This window comes from Convolutriloba macropyga, chromosome 8 (assembly GCF_964194025.1).
Source record: "Convolutriloba macropyga chromosome 8, txConMacr16.3, whole genome shotgun sequence".
NCBI lineage: Eukaryota > Metazoa > Xenacoelomorpha > Acoela > Convolutidae > Convolutriloba > Convolutriloba macropyga.
In genome coordinates this window covers 4,701,846-4,715,135 of record NC_134475.1, presented here as the reverse complement: position 1 = coordinate 4,715,135, position 13,290 = coordinate 4,701,846, and the positions used below count along the sequence as shown (strand labels likewise).

Genomic DNA, 13,290 nt, shown 5'->3' with positions numbered 1-13,290 from the left:
AAAATGCTCTTGATGAAATGCAACGGCTTGGTACAATACGACCATCCAAGAGTCCTTACTCCTCACCTTTGCATATGGTTCCGAAGAAAGAAATTGGCGATTGGAGACCCTGAGGTGACTATAGACCTCTAAATCACATAACTATCAGACAGTTATCCAATGCCTCAACTTTCAATGGTTGAACTTATTGGCAGAACAACTTTCAGCAAACTTGACTTGGTCAAAGCATACCATCAGATACCAATTCACTCGGATGACATAGAAAAGACAGCCGTAACTACACCTTTTGGTTTGTTCGAATTTATCAGAATGCCATTTGGTCTCAAAAACGCCGGGAAAACATTTCAAAGATTCATTCACGAAGTTGTTCAGATGTGTTTCATATAAAAGATGTGTTTGTGTACTCAGACGACGTAATGGTAGCATCTTCTGATATTGAGTCGCATCTTGAAACACTTGATCTCCTGTTGACAAGATTAAATGAATATGGCTTGCGTGTAAACCTAACCAAGTGCAAATGGCTTCAAGCAACTGTCGATTTCTTAGGATTTGAAATTCCATCTGAAGGAGTTCAACCACTTGCTTCAAAGATTGGAAGTCTGATTGGTTTAGAAGAACCGAAAAACTACAAAGAGCTCCGAAGAATAATGGGAATGATTTCTTTTTACAGGAAGCATATTCCACAATATGCACAAATTATTGAACCTTTACAGCAACTTCTTAATGAAAGTCAACCAATAAAGAGAAAAAGAAGAAATAAATTGGTTTTGCATACCATTGAACCCACTTATGATTGGTTTCACCAGCATTCAGAATCTTTCAGTAAACTTAAACAGGCCTTGAGCAAATCAGTACTTCTTCACCATTTATCACCAGATACTACCTTGTCATTAACAACTGATGCGTCAGAAACAGCCATTGGTGCAACTCTTCATGAGGTATCTAGTTCTGACAAAAATCGACCACTAGCATTTTTCTCTAGACGCCTAAGTCAAGCAGAACGCAATTATAGCACATTCGACAAAGAATTGCTTGCAATTTATGCTGCCACTGTTAAATTTCGTTATCTCATAGAAGGCAGAAAAATTGTTGTCTTCACAGACCACAAACCTATAGCTTGCACTTTTCGTCGAATTAGCGCGTCCAATAACCACAGTCCACGACAAGCCAGAGAGATTTCTTTTATAGCTGAATATATAGATGAAATTCACCATTTCTCCGGTTCGGAAAATATTGTTGCCGACTGTTTATCTCGTCCTCCATCAGTTGATACTGAAGAACAATCCCAAATCGTATCCAGCGTCTACATCGACGTTTTTGATTTACCAGAATTAGCGAAAAGACAATCAGAAGATTTTCGTACTCAGATGATTAATGAATACTTGAACGGAGTACCAGAAGTTGATATTGGCAAAGAAAAACTTCTCTGTGATAAATCTGTCGTTCCACGCCCTTTTTTTACCTCCGGATTGTCGCTTTCCTATTTTCAGCCAGTTTCGTGACTTATGTCATCCTGATTGGAAAGTTACGAAAAGGATGATACTAGCCAGATTTACATGGCCCAAAGCTGGTCAAAATATCAAATTTTGGTGCAAAGAATGTTTACAATGCCAACAAAACAAGGTCTCCAGACATATAAAATCTAGGACATGCCAGTTTATTGACGGTATTTCCAGGTTCAGCCATATACATTTAGATATAGTGGGACCACTTTCTGCAGTTCCAGATTCTCCTCATAGGTATCTTGTAACACTTACAGACAGAATGACAAAATGGGTGGAAGCACAACCTGTATCATCAACTATAAGTGATGTTATAAGTGATGCCTTCCTAAATTCGTGGTTCTCTAGATTTGGCGTGCCTTTGTACTTAAGAACAGAAAGAGGTTCTCAATTCGAAAGTGAACTCCGCGAATGCTTAGCAAAAACTATTGGCTTTTGTCGGCTAAGAACTACTGCTTATCATCCTCAATCAAACGGTCAGATAGAAAGATTTCATAGAACACTTAAAGAGGCTTTAATGTCGGCTAAAAGCGATTGGCTCAGAGCCTTGCCTATTGTTCTGTTTGGAATTCGAATGAAACCTGACGAAAATGGAATTTCTGCACTATCAGCCACCACTGGTCTTGATGTTCTAATCCCAAACTCAATAGTCAACAGTCAATTAGAAAAACTGTCATTTGAATATATTCGCCAGCTGCAAAGTCATTTAGACCTTTTAGTTTTCACTTCGGAGAAAATCAAGTTCCAAAGACAATGTCTTTATTCCAAAAGAACTTTCTAAATGCTCTCATGTTTGGCTACGCATTGATCGTGTGAAACAACCATTAGAAGCTCCATATTCAGGTCCACATGAAGTAGTCTCTTTGAATCATGAGTTGAACATAGCCCAAATAAAAGTGAATGGTTTGATCCAAACAGTTAGTATACAAAGGTTAAAACCATGCAAATTACCTTTAGCCGTTAAAAAGAGCAATGAACCAAAAATTTCTACAAAAGAGAGCCAAATTAACAACAATGTTGAGACACAATCAACTTCACAAGAGCGCTATTCTCTTTGCAATGAGCCATACAATCGAGCAATGCTCAAATGTTGTAACAAAAATTGCCTCATTGAATGGGTTCATTTAGATTGTGTTGGCTTAAGAGCACATCCAAAAGGCTCATGGCTCTGCTCAACCTACAAAAGCCCTCTTAATGTCAAGCATGTGCGCATAGATTCTGATAAATTGAGCAGTGATTGAACAACTTTGCCTTTTTGTTAACTTAATTGCAGCTTTTATTTTAAATTTGCAGATTCAGTTTGCAACATTGTTCTCCCCATTTATATTTTTTTAGTTTAGTTATTACACTTTTGTCCCCTGGACTCTCTTTTGAATTGTCAAAAATCATAGCTGCTGTTATTTACAAAAGTTAAATATTCGTAAAGGCAAGTTTCTTACTGAAAAGAACAAAATTTCCCCCAAAATTTGGCCGATTTTAACCATTTTCGCTATTATTTTGTCCTCTTACATGACTAAAAATTGGCCCGATTCTGCATATTTTGATTTTTAGTAACCAGTTATTGACATTAAAACACTTTATTTGTTTTATTTCTTGATTTGCTTACCATTTTTGCTTATTTTTCATTATTTTTTGACAATTTTGGTTATTTTAGTTTTTTTTAGCTTATTTTACTATTGGGCGACGTGGACAACCTACTGGGCGGTGTGGACAAGTTATTGGACAATGTGGGCAACCTATGGGACGATATGGGTATTATTTTGGTGGTTATTCTACGATATTCTGGGTATTTTGCGAATTTTGTTGGGTGTTTTGCGGTGTTTTGGGGCTCCGACACTCAGGAGGGGATATATGTAGGACACAGCAGTATTTAGAGGTTATTATATCAAGTATAATCATATAAGGAAAAGTCAAAGCGTTCAAAATGAAATCGGAAATGTAGAATTCATGATTTGTATGTAACCACGTTTTAGCTTCATACGCTTTGTTGATTGTCTATATTACAGTTGATTTCTCGATATGCTTCCATTACAGTAAAAATATATACCTAATGTTTTAAAGGGAAAGGCGTATTTAGATAATAAGTTAGGATTCCCCTAATCCTACAACTACGTCAGCATAAGTTGACCAGCATTTAAGTTGCATGATGAAACATTTTTTCTCATTAAAAAATTGTACAATTTCTATGTCGACTCGAGTATACGCCGCCGTTTTGGTTCTTTTTTCACTTAACATAAGTAAGAGATAGTGCTGCTTTTTAATTATTGTAGTACCTCTGTGTCGTTTTCGTAGTCCCTGATGAGTTGGAACACGAGAGTGCCATAGCTGAGAGAGAGCAGATCCACATTCACCCTTCTCATCTCACCCCTACTAGCTGCACTCTGCCTCGCCATCAGTCCCTAGATAACTCTGTTTTTCCAGTTCTTCCACTCGTCTTCCAGTCTGGCACAATAATGACTTAATATCTCTCAACCGCAACACAGATTTAATGGTCAAATGTTGCACGCGGTTCTCAATTCCAATCTGCAATAGTCAAACTTTGGATGCAAGGGAGTCCTGATTTTATCAATCGACGGGTATTTTTTCAGGAAAACGAGAACCTCTAAGGTAGACTGGAATTGGCAAGACTACACGATAGTTTCCTATTCGTGCTAACAAAGCGAGTTATCTAATAAGTACAAATCCATTAAAACACAGCAAACCCAGACAACTTTTTATGGTACCTCTGAAATTTGCAATCCGAGAATGGGATTTTTGCCGTTTGTGCCCCCGTCCCAAGCTTAGTGGGTGCATATTATTTGCACCCCCCAGACGCAGGCGCAATATTTTTACTTAATGATATACTATGTAAAGACACGTGCTCTTTAACTGAGGGGTGCATCACGTACTGTGGGTGGCATTATCGAGACTGGTTTGCTAGTCAATAATCGTCCGTTCCTAATGAATAAGATCTGTTAAACAAAACTCAACACTAAATTTAATGCTTTTGAATTTCGCAGCAATCATCCGGCCAAATTCAAAGCATTAAATTCAAAGCATTAAATTTTTGAATTTCGACGCAATCATCCGTTAATGAATCCTACAAATTTTTTTGCAAAAGTTTCTAAACCTCACCTTGGTGGGATTTACTCCAATTCCATTTGCTTTAGTACTCACCAAAATTCGACATACTAACAGGACCGATGGTGGGTTGTCAGATGAGTTTTAGTAAACTTTGTTCTACGAGCACCAGTAACTGCTGCATATTTCTTGCACAGAACAATAGATTACTGTTGAAATGGGATATTTATCCGAGATTTTTTTAAATAGCTCAAGATAGACCACAAGAGCATTATTTCAAAGGTAACAGAACATTTTGTTTCCAAGATGAGGGAATATATTTGGGAGGCATGCTAGCAATTTTTACTTTTTTGTTTTCTAATCCAAAAAAATGAGCAACATTACTTTGGATCTTAGAAAGGAGAAGCATTTCAAAATATTGAGCTGCAATCGGAAAGTGAAAAAGCGTTGATGGCAAGTTTATATTGCGGTGACTTGTACCTTTCTTAAATATTCAGTAAACTAGATTTCAGTAAACGAGGAAACTAAAAATGTTTAAAGAAAATCTATCAAAAAATACTTGCAACCCTTCATATTGTCTAGAAAATTTAGTTAAGTAGATACTTTCAAGTTAGTGAAATTCTGCTAGAACTGAAAAATTTTTAAACCAGATACGGGATTCGATGAGCAAGAAAATAGAAGAGAAAAAACTATAATCTATATCTATCTTTTGGATTTATAAGTCATTTTCGAAAACTACACTATGGCTGATTAATAATTATAACTTTACTAAAAAAAACACGCATGCAGGAATATGCGATAACTGAATTAAGAAAAACAACTGAACGCCGGTCGGAGAAATTGCTCAGGAAGGACAGGCGAAAGGCTGGCGTGTTTGGTCGTAGCGTAAGCTTGAGCCTAGTTCCATTTCTCGTGGTATGGGGAGAGGATAGAGAAAAAGTTCGGGGGTCGTAGAACAGCTGTGGTGGTAGCAGAAAAGTGTCCGGTGTAGTAAAGAGTAGTAGAAAGAGTGCGGCAAAATATACATTACAGAGTACTCTCAACATCGATTAGCCTACTAAAGCTTTAATAGAGCTCCACTGACATTAAACAAGCTTTTGCTTTGCCAGTTTCATCTGTTTTTCAAGACACATAGCCGGCATAAATTGCTCAAGCGAGCAACGGAACAAGACATCGGAGAAAGTTTTCATGCTCTTTGAAACCAACATCGCAGATCTTTTTCAGATTTTGATGCCAGCCTCAAACATTATAGTTCCCAGCTCAGAAAAAAGACGCAATAGCTAGATCGGCAGTCTCAAAAATAGTGAAAGAAACAGACCAAAAAAGCTCTTTTTTCCATAAATGCTGATATTTTATATTTGATTAAGAATCTGTTTAACTTATTGCTGGTGCTATTAGCTGCACTCGAACACCTTTCAATTAGACTGACACGCACTCACTTGATCTTATCTCTTTGGTATCAAATATAAAGAACAGTCAATTTAAGAGTGAGTACCTCGTTTTTGCGAGTAAGTCACGTGTGGCCAAAAAATAATCGCGCGGCGAAGAAACAAAAAGCTAGCTCCACTGAGAGTGAAAAATGACGTCACGCAAGCAATTCAATTGAAATTGCATGAAAGAAACAACAAAAAGCAGATTTGAAAAAAAAGTGACGTGATATGCTCAAACAAAAAAACTGTACGACAAAAAAACAAAGAGACGACTACTATTAGCCTCAGCTATCGCTTTCCGGCTAATAATAAAAGGGACAAAAATCGTCGAATTCATTTTCTTTTTTAAACCAGTCATCTTATTCCAACAAGCTACACTCTGCGTCATCTCTTGATTTCTACACCTACTTTAAGAATTGTGCTTCTATGTCGACTGGGAATTTGACTGAAACCAGAAGTTTCAGCATTCAACTCTATGAGACGCTTTAATAAAGAAAAGTCAGATATTTTTGAAGCGGAAAAAGTTTGAACTTCGTGATGCTCATTTCAAAGGATTCCCAATTGAACAAACTAACTTGTAATTCACTCAACAAGATATGGGACCTCCTCTTAATGTGATTAGGCAACAAGTAGACGAAAAGAACAAAAAGTTAAAAAAAACTAATTAATTAGAAACAAATAATTTTAAAGTCAAACCAATAGCTATCAACTGCAACCATTAAATAAGTTAATCATCAATAGGGTAACCACTCAAAGGACGATAATTAATTTTAAAAAATTTATACCTCCAGAAGAAGACGATGAGACCTCTTATTATACACATTATATCTTACGACTTTAAAATGACAGCAAATAGTGAAAACAATGAAAAGCTCAAAAAATGTGCCGAAAATCAGTGTCCAAGCCATTAGAATCCTAACCTATTAACTTAAATAAAAATTACAATTAAATAATTGGGCCTGCAGTCAACGACCTATGTTTAGTTCGCTAATGTGACAAGACACCAAAAAGTAAAAACCTGAATTTGGGCAAAGATTCCTCAAGCTCGTGGAAACAATGCTAGAAATATACTTTCAGCATGAAACAAGTTCAATTCACCACCAGAAGAAGCAACCTGCCATTGATGCACCTCTGGCGTAATTTAACAGAAACAACTTAATCACTGAAATAGGTTCATTTGTATCCCATAGGAAGTTTGAAACCTGTCACAATCAAGAATATATATAACGACTACAAAAATAACGACAAACATAGGCAAAGTTGAAAAATCATTAAACTTTGCGAGAAAACCATGTCGCAGCCGTGAATACCATAATAAAATCACTAAAAACGTAGACGGGTTAAATTGCTCCTTCTTTTAACGCCAATGTTGTGATATTTCTTCTGCCATTAGCGTAACAAATTGACACAAAGAAAATTGTAAAATTGTCAAATGTACAAACAAAAATATAAAAACTCATTGTCTCAAAGCAGAAAAAACTGTTTCTGAAAACATAAAGAGCAAGGAAAGCTATATTCCTACTAACTGGAAAAAAGATAAGTTCTGTCGGCTGGAATTAAGCTACAAGTTGATAGACGTAGGAAGAAAATAAAAAGCCGGAAATAAAAAGCCGGAAAAGCCTAAAAAAACGAATCTCTTAAAACAATAAAATACAAAAACATAAAACTATGAGATATGCAGTTAAACAAATTAATAAGTTTTTTTCTTACGTCAATGGGATTACTGAGACCTGTCGTTATGAGGAATATATCATACGACTACAAAACAACAAAACATAGCCGGCAGATTGCCGGAATAGCTGCGAAATAGACTTGCGTGCCGTAAAATACAGATGGAAAAAGATACAGAAGTGAGTTGATAATAGTTATCGCCGCCGCCTATAAAACTTACAAGTTTATTTCAAAGGAGGTTGTTTTTGGGTGCAAAAAAAAAGTTTCCCTGTCGCGTCTCGAACCGGCTATCTCCGGATTAACAGCCAGTCGCCTTAACCACTCGGCTGTCGGACCATACAATCTGTTTTCTTACAATCAACTTTGTTTTAGGAACAGATTCTGTTTCTGAATAACCGCAATTTAGGTCACGCAGAAAGCGTGAAATCAAGCGCGAAAATGCCATTTAAGCAGTGACGAGACAGAATGTTCTAGAACAAATGTAAAACGAAAATAAAGCGTCAGACGACGAAACAAAAAAAAACCAAGAGCACCGCAATATAGCTACGCTCAGCTTACAGCTTCGCAGCTATAATAAAGGCAAAAGTTAAAAATTCATTTAAATTTTGCGAGAAAACCGTATCGAAGCCACTAGAACCATAGGAGTTCCAGTTCGTCGTGGTAGAGATGATAGGGAGAAGATTCGGGGCAGCAGAACTGAGCTGGTAGCAGAGAAGTGACCGGTGTAGTAAAGACTAGAAGAAATAGTTTGGCAAAATATACATCAAGGCGTACTTTCAACAACTTCGATTAGCCCACTAAAGCTTTAATAGGGCTCCACTGACATTCAATAATCTTCTGATTTTCCAGTTTCTTCTGTTTTTTAAGACAGAAAGCCGACTTAAATTGCTCAAGCAAACAACCAAACAAGACATCAGAAAAAGTTTTCAAGCTCTTCAAAAGTAACTTCGTAGATATTTTTTTTCAGATTTTGATGCCAACATCAAACATTATGGCTCCCAGCTCAGAAAGATTACAATTCAAATGCATAGCAAAACGCATTCAGTTAAATACAATATAAAACCCCACTTAAAAACATAGTTGGCACATTGCCAGAAAATAGCCACAGTAGCTTTGCAGAAATGCGGTTTCAGAAATATAGTAGAAGAAACAGACCAAAAAAGCTTCTGTATCATTGATGCTGAGATTTTAGATTTGATTAGGAATCTTTTTAACTTAATGCTGGTGCTATTAGCTGCTCTCAAATACCTTTCAAATAGACTGACACACTCACTTGACCTTATCGCTTTGAATCAAATATAAATAAAAGTCCATTTCAGATAAGGAACTCATTTTTGAGAGTTAGGGTAAACCATGTGAGAGCAAAAACTAAATCACACGGCAAAAGAGCAAAAAACTAGCTTCACTAAGAAAGAAAAATGACTTCAGTTTAAATTCAGTTTAAATTGCATAAGAAAGAACAAAAAGCAGATTTGAAAAAAAAAAATTTGATGTGATATGCTCGTAACAAAAATTTGGACAAAATAAAAGAACAAAAAGTCCACTATTAGCCTCAGCCATCGCTTTGCGGCTAATAGTAAACGGGACAAAAATCCTCGGATTCATTTTTAATTTTCTTTTTTAAAACCAGTCATCTTACTGCATTCTGCTTCATCTCTGGATATCTTAAATAAGAAAAATTTCGTGATGTTCATTTTAATGAAATCCTAATTGAGCAAACTAACTTGTAATGCACTCAACAAGATATGGGACCTCCTCCTAATGAGATTAGGTAAAAAGTAGACGAAGAAACAAAAAGGGAGAAGTTAAAAAATAACTAACTTATTAAAATTAAATAATTTTGAAGTCAAACCAATAGCTATAAACTGCAACTATTGATAAGCTAATCATAAATAGGGTAAGCAATCAAAGGGCGACCGTTAATTAAAAACTATTGATCATTAAAGAAGCGCAAATACTGAAAACAATGAAAAAAAAATTTGATGAAAATCAGTGTCCAAGCCATTAAAATCCTAAGCTATTCACTAAATTAAAGAGTACAATCAAATAAAGGGACCTGCAACCAACGACTTGTCTTTAGTTCGCTAATGTGACAAGGCACCAAAAAATAAAAACTTAAACGTGGCAAAGATTCCTAAAGCTCGAGTAATCAAAGCTAGAAAAATATTTTAAGCGTGAAACACGTTCAGTTCACCACCATAAAAAGCAACCGGCCATTGATGCACCTCAGCAAATTACTAGAAACAACTTAAGCACTGAAATTGGTTCATTTGTACCTCCATAGGAAGCTTGAAACTTGTCATTATGAAGAATATATATATTACGAATTCGAATAAAAACGACAAATAATGGCAAAGTTGAAAATTCATTAAACTTTGCGAGAAACCGTGTCAAAGCCGTCAGAACAAAAACAAATTCACTAAATACCTAGACGGGATCAACTGTGCCATCTTCCAACGCCATTGTTATGATATTTCTTCTGTTATCAGCGTCACAACAAAGACAAGACAACAAAAAATATATAAAATGGACAAATGTACAAAAATATGAAAACTCATAGTCTCACGGCAAAAAAAAAAAAACGGTTTCTGAAAACATAAAGAGCAGTGGAAGCTATTTTCCTACTCACTGGAAAAAAGATATGTTCTGTCGGCTGTAATTAAGCAACAAGTTGATAGAAGTAAGAAGAAAATAAAAAGCCGGAAAAGATATAAAAAAAACGAATCTTTTAAAACAATTAAATAAAAAAACATGAAAACCATTAGATATGAACTTAAACAATTATATAGGTGCTTTTTCTTACCTGCATACGAATACTGAGACCTGTCATTATGAAGAATATATAATATTATACGACTACAAAAAACAACAAATCTACGCAAAAAAAAATTCATTTAACTTTTGCGAGAAAACCATATCGAAGCCGCTAAAACCATAACATATTCGCTTAAAATCTCAGATATCTTCAATTGTACCTTTCTCAACGCCGTTATTGTGATATCTCTTCTGTCATGAGCACTGGCAAGTCAATAAAGACAAAGGAACGAAAAAAAAAGCGAGACTAAGTCTTCAGACTACAAAAAACATTTAAAAAATCAAATTACAAAGCGAAAACAATTTTACGCAAACAATGTGTTGAAGCAAAAAAAAACCCAAATTTCGGAACACTTTGCGCAGACAAACTATTAAAAACACTACTGAATATTCGATATATGTTCATTCGGCCTAATTTGCATGTACAAAAGGAGCTGTTGGTGATTGTACAATAAAATTAAATCTTTGCTGTGACAGCATTCTAGTAATTTACAAAAGGAAAAAAGGGAAAAAACTTGAAAAACACCGACCTATACAATTCGAACCCACGAATGATTCAGAACTAGTAATATTCCTACTAACTGGAAAAAAGATAAGTTCTGTCGGCTGGAATTAAGCTACAAGTTGATAGACGTAGGAAGAAAATAAAAAGCCGGAAAAGAAAGCCGGAAATAAAAAGCCGGAAAAGCCTAAAAAAACGAATCTTTTAAAACAATAAAATACAAAAACATAAAACTATGAGATATGCAGTTAAACAAATTAATAAGTTTTTTTCTTACGTCAATGGGATTACTGAGACCTGTCGTTATGAGGAATATATCATACGACTACAAAACAACAAAACATAGCCGGCAGATTGCCGGAATAGCTGCGAAATAGACTTGCGTGCCGTAAAATACAGATGGAAAAAGATACAGAAGTGAGTTGATAATAGTTATCGCCGCCGCCTATAAAACTTACAAGTTTATTTCAAAGGAGGTTGTTTTTGGGTGCAAAAAAAAGTTTCCCTGTCGCGTCTCGAACCAGCGATCTCCGGATTAACAGCCAGTCGCCTTAACCACTCGGCTGTCGGACCATACAATCTGTTTTCTTACAATCAACTTTGTTTTAGGAACAGATTCTGTTTCTGAATAACCGCAATTTAGGTCACGCAGAAAGCGTGAAATCAAGCGCAAAAATGCCATTTAAGCAGTGACGAGACAGAATGTTCTAGAACAAATGTAAAACGAAAATAAAGCGTCAGACGACGAAACAAAAAAAAACCAAGAGCACCGCAATATAGCTACGCTCAGCTTACAGCTTCGCAGCTATAATAAAGGCAAAAGTTAAAAATTCATTTAATTTTTGCGAGAAAACCGTGTCGAAGCCACTAGAACCATAGGAGTTCCAGTTCGTCGTGGTAGAGATGATAGGGAGAAGATTCGGGGCAGCAGAACTGAGCTGGTAGCAGAGAAGTGACCGGTGTAGTAAAGACTAGAAGAAATAGTTTGGCAAAATATACATCAAGGCGTACTTTCAACAACTTCGATTAGCCCACTAAAGCTTTAATAGGGCTCCACTGACATTCAATAATCTTCTGATTTTCCAGTTTCTTCTGTTTTTTAAGACAGAAAGCCGACTTAAATTGCTCAAGCAAACAACCAAACAAGACATCAGAAAAAGTTTTCAAGCTCTTCAAAAGTAACTTCGTAGATATTTTTTTTCAGATTTTGATGCCAACATCAAACATTATGGCTCCCAGCTCAGAAAGATTACAATTCAAATGCATAGCAAAACGCATTCAGTTAAATACAATATAAAACCCCACTTAAAAACATAGTTGGCACATTGCCAGAAAATAGCCACAGTAGCTTTGCAGAAATGCGGTTTCAGAAATATAGTAGAAGAAACAGACCAAAAAAGCTTCTGTATCATTGATGCTGAGATTTTAGATTTGATTAGGAATCTTTTTAACTTAATGCTGGTGCTATTAGCTGCTCTCAAATACCTTTCAAATAGACTGACACACTCACTTGACCTTATCGCTTTGAATCAAATATAAATAAAAGTCAATTTCAGATAAGGAACTCATTTTTGAGAGTTAGGGTAAACCATGTGAGAGCAAAAACTAAATCACACGGCAAAAGAACAAAAAACTAGCTTCACTAAGAAAGAAAAATGACTTCAGTTTAAATTCAGTTTAAATTGCATAAGAAAGAACAAAACGCAGATTTGAAAAAAAAAAAAATTTGATGTGATATGCTCGTAACAAAAATTGGGACAAAATAAAAGAACAAAAAGTCCACTATTAGCATCAGCCATCGCTTTGCGGCTAATAATAAACGGGACAAAAATCCTCGGATTCATTTTTAATTTTCTTTTTTAAAACCAGTCATCTTACTGCATTCTGCTTCATCTCTGGATATCTTAAATAAGAAAAATTTCGTGATGTTCATTTTAATGAAATCCTAATTGAGCAAACTAACTTGTAATGCACTCAACAAGATATGGGACCTCCTCCTAATGAGATTAGGTAAAAAGTAGACGAAGAAACAAAAAGGGAGAAGTTAAAAAATAACTAACTTATTAAAATTAAATAATTTTGAAGTCAAACCAATAGCTATAAACTGCAACTATTGATAAGCTAATCATAAATAGGGTAAGCAATCAAAGGGCGACCGTTAATTAAAAACTATTGATCATTAAAGAAGCGCAAATACTGAAAACAATGAAAAAAAAAATTGATGAAAATCAGTGTCCAAGCCATTAAAATCCTAAGCTATTCACTAAATTAAAGAGTACAATCAAATAAAGGGACCTGCAACCAACGACTT

General features: G+C 35.5%; 1 protein-coding gene across 1 annotated transcript in view; it reads right to left on the bottom strand.

Annotated features, from left to right (window-relative positions):
- LOC142344403 (trafficking protein particle complex subunit 3-like) overlaps positions 1–4,038 on the bottom strand; it is a 31,287-nt gene extending 27,249 nt beyond the window's left edge. The window contains exon 1 of the mRNA XM_075396016.1: positions 3,776–4,038. Within this exon, the coding sequence (XP_075252131.1) occupies positions 3,776–3,895 (120 nt within the window). The 5' untranslated portion in view covers positions 3,896–4,038. The remainder of the gene's footprint in view (positions 1–3,775) is intronic.
- Between the last annotated feature and the right edge of the window lie 9,252 nt (positions 4,039–13,290).